Source organism: Ambystoma mexicanum, chromosome 7q, assembly GCF_040938575.1.
Source record: "Ambystoma mexicanum isolate Mex_15411 chromosome 7q, UKY_AmexF1_1, whole genome shotgun sequence".
NCBI lineage: Eukaryota > Metazoa > Chordata > Amphibia > Caudata > Ambystomatidae > Ambystoma > Ambystoma mexicanum.
Genome location: NC_090941.1, coordinates 1,046,593,621 through 1,046,606,060, shown reverse-complemented (window position 1 = coordinate 1,046,606,060; position 12,440 = coordinate 1,046,593,621). Strand labels below are relative to the sequence as shown.

Genomic DNA, 12,440 nt, shown 5'->3' with positions numbered 1-12,440 from the left:
CGGCACTGAAGGTGCTGTGTGACACACAAAAGAATGGGGCTACTGAAGTGGTGTACTTCAGAGTCCACAATCACAAAAACAGAGAAATATGCCTGGCAAAACACAGGTAAGAGTGGGGGGAAAGCTCATACTCTTACCAAGTGGAAAGAAAATAAACTCCAGAAGTCCAGCAAAGCTGCTGGGGCACTCACTAGGGGAGGGAAAGTAGCCATCAATGAGAATTCTCCCTAACAGCTGTCATGGACATGCATGATGTACATGTCCGTGTGTCTGAGTAGTGTGTGCGTGACTGGTACACACCATGGATGCATGACACATGTCCGTGATGATGCGTTGATTCACTGATACAGCCTAGTCATCCTTGTATCCACTATGTCAGGGGGTATACAGGGCCAGATGCATGACCCTCTGCTGATGTGTGAGCATGTGATCAGCATGTCCCATGATGCATGTGAGTTTCAACCCACCATTGGATGTTTTTACGGTGCCTTGGACATGTTTGCAAATGTTTGTTGCATGTGCCATGCCTGTTCCTGCATGTGTGTTGCCTGCACTGACCCATGTGTTGTGGAGTGACATGATGGAAGTGACGTTTGACAGTGCCACCCATGTGCTATGGCTTTGTGTCTAGGGGACTAGTGTACAGTACCCTTATGCTTGTGTTCAATGTCTCCCTTTACACAACGGCAAGTGAAGAAGAGGGTGGAGACGGCGCTGTGGAGCCCATCACCCCAGTCCATGCCCCGCAGGCAGCCCATCACCCCTGGGCATCACCCCTGGGCATGCCCCGCAGGCAGCCCATCACCCCAGTCTATGCCCCACAGGCAGACCATCACCCCTGGGCATGCCCCGGAGGCAGGCCATCTGCCCTCCCCATGCCCCGCAGGCAACCCATCACCCCTGGGCATGCCCCGCAGGCAGCCCATCACCCCAGTCCATGCTCCGCAGGCAGACCATCACCCCTGGGCATGCCCCACAGGCAGCCCATGTGCCCTCCCCATGCCCCACAGGCAGCCCATCACCCCAGTCCATGCCCTGCAGGCAGCCCACCCGCCCTCCCCATGCCCCGCAGGCAGCCCATCACCCCTGGGCATATCCCGCAGGCCGCCCATCTCCCCTGGGCATGCCCCGCAGGCAGCCCATCACCCCAGTCCATGCCCGCAGGCAGCCCATCCGCCCTCCCCATGCCTCACAGGCAGCCCATCACCCCAGTCCATGCCGCGAAGGCAGCCCATCACCCATGGCATGCCCCGCAGGCAGCCCATCACCCCAGTCCATGCCCCGCAGGCAGCCCATCACCCATGGGCATGCCCCGCAGGCAGCCCATCACCCCGGTCCATGCCCCACAGGCAGCCCACACCACAGAGGGGACTGTTTCCACGCGATTTCACTGGTCCAAGCGGGGTACGTGTATTCCAGGGGTGTGCAGGGAGTTTTACACGGGATTTCGCTGGTGCGAGCGGGGTATGCATTTTCTGAGGGGTGCACGTGGAGTTTTACAAGTGATTTCGCTGGCGCGAGCAAGGTACGCGTAATCTGAGGGGTGCGCTTGGAGTTTTACACGTGGTTTCGCTGGCGCAAGCGGGGTAAGCAGAATCCGAGGGGTGCACAGGGAGTTTTACATGCGATTTCGCTGGTGCGTGAGGGCTGTGTGCCGTTTTTACCACGTTTTCGTGGTTGTGGCCTGTATGCTGGTCCACTGGACTTTGTACCATGTTTTGGCGCACCGGGCAGGGTTGGGGGTGTAACTGGTGCTGCTTCAGGCTCGCTCCACCACTCTGCGACACGGCTGGTTATGGATGTAAGTATGCAAATCAACAAGGGGGCTCCTGGGAGTCCCTCTGCCAGTCATTAGTCCTGGTTACGAGAGACTTACCCAGAGTCTTTAGCTCACTATCTTTCACAGAGAAAAAATATCCCAAACATATCAGTCTTTGTCCTGCACTGGGGCAGTCCAGCACCTAAATGCTAGGCAATTCCCCTCTGAACAAGAGTACCAACAGAAACCTCAGACACGTGTTTCGGTCTGGTTGGACCTCATCAGTAGGGTGGATCTGTGCCTCTCTAAGAATAATGAGCAAGGGGTCCACGTCTGGATTCCCCTAGTAACTTAGGGTGAGACCCAAAGTTACTTAAATATGCAAATTAACAAGGGGGGTCCTGGGAGTCCCTCTGTCAGACATTAGTCCTGGTTATGAGAGACTTACCCAGAATCTTTAGCTCACTATCTTTCACAGAGAAGAAATATCCCAAAGATATCAGTCTTTGTCCTGCCCTGGGGCAGTCCAGCACCGAAATGCTAGGCAATTCTCCTCTGAACAAGAGTACCAACAGAAACCCCAGACACGTGTTTCGGTCTGGTTGGACCTCATCAGTAGGGTGTAGCAGTGCCTCTCTAAGAATAGTGAGCAAGGGGTCCACGTCTGGATTCCCCTAGAAACTTGGGTGAGACCCAAAGTTACTTAAATATGCAAATTAACAAGGGGGTCCTGGGAGTCCCTCTGCAGACATTAGTCCTGGTTACGAGAGACTTACCCAGAGTCTTTAGCTCACTATCTTTCACAGAGAAGAAATATCCCAAACATATCAGTCTGGTTGGACCTCATCAGTAGGGTGGATCTGTGCCTCTCTAAGAATAGTGAGCAAGGGGTCTCTCAGGGCCCCCCCTTGTTATCTGCATATTTCAAGTAACTTTGGGTCTCACCCTAAGTTACTAGGGGAATCCAAACGTGGACCCCTTGCTCACTATTCTTAATTCAGGGCAGAGGTTAGGTACCAGGTAGGGCTGATGCAGATCAGACAAAGAGGGTGAACATCATGCATAAATTGGTATAGAGCGGAGCTCTGGTGGGCTAGTCAACAGGTGTAGGCAGAAGCAATTCAGGTTGTGGGTAGTTATATAGCTTAAGCTCCAATACCCTCCTTTGCTACTTTCCGTCTTCAACTTAAATAATATTTTCTCTCACTAAGTTAAAATGTGTATCCTTTTTATTTTTGTTTCGTTTTAAATGTGTACAGTGCTTTAGCAGGAAGCACTCCAGAAATCAAATAAACATAAACACTAAAGCACAACGATCACAGTAAATTGCATGAATGACACTTTACATCACACAACACATTTCACTCACCAAGTCAAAATACCTGACGTGTTGCACTTAAATCTAAACTTGCAAATCTGTCCCAAAATGCATAAAATACTTCCCTCACTAGTGTGTCGCTGCTCTGTCCTGCAAATAGAAACATGGATATGGTGCCTGAACATTATCTCTGCTTTTGTTACCAAAAACCAAAAAAGAAATAGAATGAACTGCCTAGAAAATAAATCATATGTACTTTCTTTGGTTCCATGTAATAATGTCCCCACAAAAATATCGCCATGCAAAAATATCGCCGAAAAATGGCCGTTTTTTGTGGGGACATTGTTGCATGGAATATGCGGGGGACACCCCCGCAACCCCCAAAACCTTTTTTCTTTTTCTTTTTTTTTTTGGCTGCCCCTATCCCCATATATATGGTCACCCATATAATATCGCCACAACCTTTTCCCGGCGATATTATGTACGGCGACCATATATATGGGGATAATATTACCTGATACCCTTTCTTTAATAATAACCAACATAATGATTTTGTTTTCTTTTCTTTGGATGTATAGTGCAATATTTGCATTCCCTGAAGGTTCATTCATTTTGTAAACTGGGACAGACTTGTTACAAACAGACCCATATCACATCTTGTTTCCATTGATAGCCTAAACTGTGAGGGAAGGGCAGGTATTTTGCCACTGTCAAATACAGTGTCTAATTTGCAAAAGGCTTCCGGCTCTCTCACAATGATTTATCATCCAGTCAGGAGGCTCAGATCTCTTGGTGAATCTTGGGCTTTTTTGCTGGGTTCATTCAGCCAATCAGGGCCTTCTGGAGCTGGTTTGTTAAGTTTGTTGGGCCAATCAGAGTCATAGAATCTCTTAACATTGTTTACCTCCTATAAAATGCTGAGGGCTCTTCTAGTCCTTTATGGGTTTTGCCCCGTTGCGAGGGAAGGAGTACACAGTGCAGTCTCATACTTGGGAGTTTGTTTGGATGATGTTTGAAGTGTTTTGAACAGAGGTTCAAGGAGGTCTGAAGAGATCTAGGTGGTAAATAATAGGTTTTCTATAGATTGTTGGTGTTTGGAAAGTTTTTGTTGTCCATTATTGACCCCTTTGCCTCAGTGCCATTTTAAGAACCTTTGGGGCCCTGGGCACGGACATCTTTGAACCCCCCTCTACCAAAGCAAAGGAATTAAATGATCAAGAATATCTTGTCACACCCCCCACCTCCACATCGCAATCGCAAAGCATAGGTTAATATGCTGCCTTGCAATATTCAAAATAAGCATGCTTACTCCCTTTAAGATCCCTACCCTCTTCATTCTTGCTCTAGTCAGAATGATAACCAAGTAGCATTTGAAGGCCAACATTGGCAGTCTATGAAGAGGTTGCTTCTGTTCCAGCATAGCTACAGGAGACTTTTGATCAATAGCATCAAGGAAGGTATGCAGCCTGTGGTAATAATGCAGGACCGTATGCAAAAGGTATATGTAACCCAGAATAGACAGAACTCACATTAGTTGCCTCGAAGAATGCAAAAGTGCTACACATACCATAGCATGGATAGTGGGTGCAGATTAGAAGCTACCAGGAAGGTGTCTCCATCCAGACAGACTGAGATTCGAAGTGGGACATGGTTTTCAAATAGTGTTGCCATTAGAGATCAAGTGCCTGTGTTGTGCAATATATCAATGCTCACCAGTATAGTGGAAGCAACACTATAGCCAATGAAAGCACAAGTGAGGCTTTTTTGAAGATCATACAATAAGAAGGAAATCACTTTGAAGGGCTGACGATTTTGAACGGTTTTGGGACTGGCGATTTTGAGAGGTTAGGTAATACAAGATTAAATGAGATGCCCAGGATTACAGATTGGTTAAGGGGTGATGCTGGGATTTGTGCCGACTCTGCAATTTCTACATTTGAACCCTTTCTTTTCTAGTTCTTACCATGGCCTAAAACAATCACATTTTATAAAACTGACTTGGAAAGTACACTAATCACATTACCAAACATGACCATTTTATAAAACAAAATATTATAGAAGGGTGTTACGCAAAATGGGAATGATTCTAGATTCATTCTGTCCATCATCAAGGGAGGTTTATAAGTACCAGCATACCAATCCATGTGATTTGTGTGTTTGTCTTTTGTATTTTAAAGCTTTAAATACTTCCAAAACACTGACTTGTGAAATTGTCATTTATAAATGTGCAGCAAAGCCTTTCACTTTTACAAAAAAGCATCCGGTTTGCTGTGCCAAACGAGCAGAACTTGAAATATACTTGCACGAGGCCTGCAACTGGTCCGCTCTCTTCTGTCTACCACCCCTTCCACTCGAATGGCCTACATAAGAAGAAAGATCAAGTAATGGGCTAAATGATGTCACCAGCATGCGAGAAGGCAAACCCCAGAGAAGACAGTGCAGTAATGTCAGAGATATTAACTGATTTGAGCAGGGTCACTGTATCCTCTGCTGGCAAAGCCAGGATACAAGCATGAATGCTTTCGTGCTTGAATTTGGATACTTATTCACCTCTTAGACTAACAGATTATGCTCATCATTGGAGGTGGCTGCCTGGTTTTACAACACCCCATCTGAACAAGTCGATTTCTAGACCTTCACCATACGGATGATATGTTAGTTTTTATAGCAACCGCTCTCTGGTGCAGGTACATTGCTGATAATAGCGCCTTTTGTGCTGCAAAACCAAGTACATATGCAGGCAGGTTTATAAACTTCAGACATAGGAAAGGCTCAGCCAGCCTTACAGGAATGTGCTATTCTAATCTTGCATATGAACGCATATCTCTGCAATGAGTGCTCAACACACCGAGCTAACTTCTGATCCATTGTGGCACTCAATTTATCAATATGCATCTCAACTTTGGCTGTTGCATATGATAAACATAATTCCCACAGGAAGGAAAGGATGCTAGGGGAGTTGTGTTGTAAGGAACACACAAATTATATATAATACAGTGAACACAGAAAGCATTATATGATGGATTGGTCAGAGCAGGATGTACTTGTCAACACAGACAGGCAATAGGTTTAGAGCCTCAGCAGCAGGCTATAAACTATCCTGACATGTGCTATTTAAGTCTGGTGAACAATGTAATCTTACTTCTTAGATCAGGCAGGCTTGTGGGGCCTCCTCCAAGGTGGGGGGCCCGGGGCAAGTACCCCTTTTGCCGTCCCATAAAAACATCTCTGCCTCGCCTTAGTGATTTCTCCATTCTGTTGCAAGTGTGTTGTTATATTCTCCTAATAAAAAAGAAGAATTTCATGATTTGGGGTCTTAGGAAGAACTCGTCATACACATGCGACAAACAGGGCCCTTGGGCTTGAGTTGAGCTGTTTCCCACACAGCTTTCATGTGCCTGACTCCTTTTTCTTCCATAGGTGACTCTTTAATAAAGCACATCTCCTGCTTGACAAGTCTCTCAGGGCAACAGGCACTCACAGCTTCCAGCAAGATCTTAAGCGTGGCCAATACCCTAGTGTAGCCATCCCTCATCACACTCTCTAGAAAGTGCTCACGTAAAACCTTACATCACTAGGACTCAGCACAAACAAAAACATAGTTTACACTATAATTCTTGAAGGTAGAGCGCTGTGACCCAGATATCAAGTCAGGTCACCTACACTGCTAGTGCATTTCTTGGGGCCAGTAAGTACCATTACTGCAAAGAGAATAGGCGTGTCCCCATGGGACAAATCAATCAATTTTTTTTAACGGTCTTGTGAACACAATATATCATACCATTTCAATGATTATTTTGGTTGTTTCTGAAGGTATGGAAAATTATTAGAGAAATCTATCAAAACCTCCATTTCTTTTATATTGCAGATGCTGGTTTGTGAGGTCCTTCACATCATGGCAGATCATGCCTTATTCTAATGAATCCCACTTCCACCCAGCCACTTTCATACTACTCGGCATTCCAGACCTGGAGAACATCTATTCCTGGCTATCAGTCCCTTTCTTCATCATGTACGTGATGGCCGTCCTAGGAAACGGTGCTATGCTGCTTATCATCCAGACGGAGCAGAGACTTCACACGCCCATGTATTATTTCCTGGCCATGCTAGCCTTCACAGACTTGGTCCTGTCAAGTTGCATCATGCCAAAGTTACTGAGCATCTTCTGGTTCAGTTCCACAGTGATTTATTTTGAAGCCTGTCTCTTTCAGATGTTCATGATCCATACTTTCACATCTGTGGAATCTGGGGTGTTGTTGGCCATGGCCTTTGACCGCTATGTTGCCATATGCAACCCTCTGAGGTATGCCTTAGTCCTGACCAATCCCATCATATTATGGATGGGCATTGCAAATGTAATTAGGGGGGTTATCATTGTCATCCCTTGTCCGGGCATGGCTAGCCGTCTTCCATACTGTGTGACCAATGTCATCCATCATTCATACTGCGATCATATGGCTGTAGTCAAGCTGGCCTGTGTGGACACCACAGTCAATAGTGTGTACGGCTTAACCGTGGTTCTTCTGGTCATTGTGTTTGACGTCATCTTCATAAGCGTGTCATATGCCATGATTCTGAGGACAGTCTACAACCTGCCCTCGAAGGCGGCACGGAGCAAGGCCATCAACACCTGCACTGCCCATATCTGCATCATCCTGCTCTTCTACACACTTGGGCTTTTCTCCTTTTTGACTCATCGGGTCGGTCACAGTGTTGCCCCTTATGTGCACATACTGCTAGCCAACTACTACCTGCTCGTACCACCGGTCATGAACCCTATTGTCTACGGAATAAAGACTAAAGAGATTCGAGAGAAAGCATTTAAGGTGTTTTACAAAAAGGTCTGACAACTCCCCACAATACCTGAATGAGCTTCAAAATTAACAATGTTTTTATTCCTTCTTTTATGTTATTGATTAATATGTCTTTTTCTATAGATGCAATATCTCTTCAGCATATGGATGATTATCACAAACAAGGAATTATAAACGTTGTTTTTTTAAATATGTGGATATGATAATAATTAGCTGTTATACTTTTGAATTAGCAATTTATCTAAAGGGCTGTTGCTATCAAACACAGGAAGGGCCTCATTAGGACCCTGGCGGAGAGGGTATTACGCCAGCGTAGTGCATGGCGTACCTCTCCGCCATACTACGAGTTCCCGTAGCGCCATGGCGGCCTTTTCCGGCTGGTTTTACCAGGCGGAGAAAACCATGGCGCTACGGGACCTCGTTGTTAATTACGCCACCGTATTTTACGGTGGCGTAATTAACTCCTTCCCCACTCCCATTATACCCTATGGGGCAAAAATGGGAATGGGGAAGGGCAGAATGGGGATTGGGGATTTACCGCTCCGCCAAGGTCGGAATGGGGCGGAAAATCCGCCAACCCCCATGGCGCTATCGGCGGCTTTCCGCCATGCTTCGCGGTGCATTTAGCACCGCGAAGTCCGCCTGGGTCCTAATGAGGCCCGAAGTGTTTTTTTCAGGATTTAACCAACTGTATATGATGAACTAATAAAACACATAGGGCCTCATTACGAGTTTGGAGGTAACCATGCCGCTATTTGCGGCATGGCTGCCTCCAAACTCGTTCCAACTCCAGCCTGTTGAATGGAGCAATTACCGGTCCTTTCCAAGGTCGCCGGGACCGGTAATTCCCCATTCACCAGGGCCATTCCCCATTCCCATTTGAGCCCCTATAGGGCTCAATGGGAAGGCGCCAATAATGGTACCGCAAATTGCGGTACCGTTATTGACCCCGGTATCCCTTTGTGGGTCCCGTCCTAAAGGGAACTCGTAGTAGGGCGGTAAGGGATTACCGGCACCGGTGCCCTTACCGGTGCTGGTAATCCCTTACCGCCCACCTCGTAATGAGGCCCATAGTATTTCGCACTAGGGTCACAGCTGAAAAGACATGTTTTTCGATTTGTTGTTACATCCATGATTCGGAAACCCAGTTGAACTCTGGGGATGCATTTTTTGGTGACACATTAATATGTGAACACACGATTGATTACTTTTCTGCTTGACTGAAATGTATAGTAATTTAAGAAGTAAGGGAATGTCACTTTGAGCCAAATTAAGTTGATCCTGATGTATTTGAACACACTGCAAAATGATGTCGATCTAGGTGCTTGAATAATTAAGCTTTATAATTCACCTGAGGGGTCACTAAAATACAATATTCACCCACTCCCACATAATGGTTCAAATGGAAGCCGAGGACCTTAAGTTGGGGAAGGGTAATTATCACAAGTAAAAATATCTCCACCGGTGCACCTAAAGGGCAGGAATATCATTTGGGGTTTGCCAGGGGTCGCACCTGCAACACCTTCGGTTTCCCTTGCTATTGTTAAAACAAAAATTCTAAAATATATATTTTTTTTTAAATTGAAGCTCCTAGGCTTTGGCCAGCACCATGTGGCTCTTTGTTTCTGGAGTGGCTGGCTTTCTTGTTCAGGCCTCTTAAAAAAACAGGGGGTTCCAAAAGTGTAACACTTTGACCAGTGACCCTAAATAAGAAAGAATAGAAATAACAAATAATTTGTCTTTCTGGAATTCTATACAATATTTGCTAGACTCATTAAAGGTTTATTTCAGGCACACTTCAGGGGTGAGTCACTGATTTAGTCTGTTCTTAAACACCTCAAATTCACAATGCAGACAAAAACCTCCAAAAAGCATTTAGAGTAGAATAAGCATCCATTTTGGACTATGGACCTCATTTTAAGTTTGCCGGTCCAGTAATAATGGTAACGGTAAGCTTGCCGGTACCGTTGTTACCAGACCAGCAAACTACGAGTTCTGCTCACGGGTGCCTTCCCGCCCACTAGGTCTGACTTGACGGACATACCGGCACCACGAGCAGAGCATGTCGTATGCACCGGCACCATTCTGAATGGTGCCAGTACATCCGGCCTCCCCATTCCCATTCAGCCCTCCTGGGATAAAAAAGGAATGGGGAGCATTTTTCTCCGGCACCCGCGAATGGGCAATTACCGGGTCCGGTGGAGCGTTAATAACCCAGTAATTGCCCATTCGCGGTTGCCGGAAAAAAACGCAAGTTTGGCTGCAGCCTGCCGGTTTTACCGGCAAGGCTACTGCCAAACTTGTACTGAGGCCCTAAGGATTTGGCTTTTCACAAGTTGCAGTTATAGTATGTTCTTTTCTGCCATTGTCTCTGTTGCGATTATCACAAGACCTTGCATCTCGGTGTCCTCGGTCACTTGACAAAACCCGTGTGCCTAAAAGCTTGTGTACAGTGTAGAAATGTTTGAACATAGCACATCAAGTGGCCCTTGATTTCATTGTGCCGCAATTAATCCTTTGTTTTAATGTGTGTGTCTTTCCTATATCCATGGCATGCTGTTCAGGATGTTTGTTTGCATGTATGAGGCAACGAGTGCCCCGAGTATGGGATGCCGTGTGAGTGCGCTGCTTTCCCCGCACTACTCTACATTCTTTAATACACAGTTATGAACCCTCCCAATGGTATGTATTTTGCCAACCTCTGAAGCCTGAAAAGTAGACCCACGCAGGCTTGACATGTGGCCAACCTTGCACCAGGCCTGCAGATGAACTGGCCTGCTGTTAAATGGTATCCATTGCAGAGGATAATATGCTTTCTGAACATCCAGACATGTAATTGCTCATTTTACTGTAGCCGGTAAGATAGCTATATCCGGTAAGATAGTTCAGTGGGTAGAGCGCTCGCTGCTGTGATGTGTGTGTGATCTGCAGGTTGCAGATTCGAATCCCGGCATGGCAAATTCAGCCTTTCATCTTTCTGAGGTTGATAAATGAATACCAACACAGGTTGGGTGATGCTGTATGTATATTTGTTCTATATAAAGTGCTTAAGCATAATGTGCTATATAATAACCTGTCATTATCATTTGGTCATGGACGTCTGCTTGCATTCACAGCAGTTTGGTAATATGGGCCTACAGACACTGATATTAACGATACATATGGTGATCCATTCTTGTATGAAATGTATATCACATTACAGTGATATCGTAACCATATTTTTTTACTTAGGAACAATGCTATGTGATGCCACTTCCTGTTTTGTCAAGGGGTGAAAGGTTGTGTTCCATCCCTTCTTGTGATGTCACTTCGGGGTGGGGTCAAATGACGTCACTTCATCGGTCAAGGGCGTGTGATGTCACTTCCGCTACCTCAGGCTTTTTTGGTGAAATGACATCCCTGCTAAGGTGTATTAGCATTCTGTGATCATTTAAAAGAAGTGAATGCAGTTGGATTAAGTATGGAATTACAAGTATGGCAGCAACAAGAACGGGGGTAATTCAGGATTAAGTATAGAACGGTAAGGCTTTGTACATTAAAACAAGGCAGAGGAAAGTTGTATCTTTTATAACATTTGGTTTATAACATCATTAACCAAAGGTAATACATTGAATGATGTATCCTGGCTAAAGGATACACAAACATATGAAGGTGCTGTAGGGGGTGATGCAGACGAATGGACATTGGATGATCTGCTAATGCCACCCGATGGTTGTTTAAAGGATGAGAGAAGGACTCAGTCTGTAAAGTATGACACATGCTATTTTAATCATTCACAGCACAGATCTGGGGACAGAACAGAAAGTCAGATCCCACCCCCTAAACTGCTCTGTGCTGCAAATCCACCTTCATCCAATCTGTAGGAAAGGCAGAGATTCTGGAATCTCTATGGATTCCTTCTGTTTTTGACCACCACCAATGTTTCAGTGCCTTTTTCAAACACATGCAGGGAGGGCAGGGAGATTTCTACTGTGTTAACAGGAGTGATGCGGTGATCTGGAAAGGTGGCATCATACAAGGATGCTGCCCGTACAGGATATGCATGCCCAATCTGTGAATACAAAACCATTCCCCATCGTTTGGGAATGGTGGTATTTAAACTCACACTGGGAACTTTGCACTGCATTTCCCATCTGGAGAGTAAATGCTGGACGGGATCAGAATGTGCAGAGAAGGGAGATCCTCGTCATACATTCTTTGAACTGTTTTCTTCCACACCTGCTGCCATTAGAAGGAGCTTGTTTATGTATAGTGGAGTGTTATCCATGCTAAAACCACAGATGGCAAGTTTGAAATGGTTCCTGCTAGATTAGGGCTACATGGAATGTCTCCAGGCACTGTGTTTAGTGCCTGGGGAGGTCCCCTACCCTGCTAAGCAAGCTTTGGTCTCCCTTGAATATCCTCAGAACATGTCCAGTAGCTGTAGCCGAGCACAACTCTTGGGACGATTTCTGTGGCAAAAAAAGAAACAGGTTTAACACGTTCTTATCTTGAAGACGTTAGTGCGGACATTGCCAATATAACATAGTTAGGTTAGTATGTAATGTTA

General features: G+C 45.7%; 1 protein-coding gene across 1 annotated transcript; it reads left to right on the top strand.

Annotated features, from left to right (window-relative positions):
- Nucleotides 1–6,982: 6,982 nt before the first annotated feature.
- Nucleotides 6,983–7,924, top strand: LOC138527960 (olfactory receptor 52A5-like). The gene has a single exon (XM_069639355.1). It carries the CDS (start codon nt 6,983–6,985, stop codon nt 7,922–7,924), a length of 942 nt encoding a protein of 313 aa, XP_069495456.1.
- The last annotated feature ends 4,516 nt before the right edge of the window (nt 7,925–12,440 follow it).

What these genes read in the sequence shown, in the direction of transcription:
- LOC138527960 (XM_069639355.1), top strand. Translation starts at nt 6,983, where the DNA reads ATGCCTTATTCTAATGAATCCCACTTCCACCCAGCCACTTTCATACTA.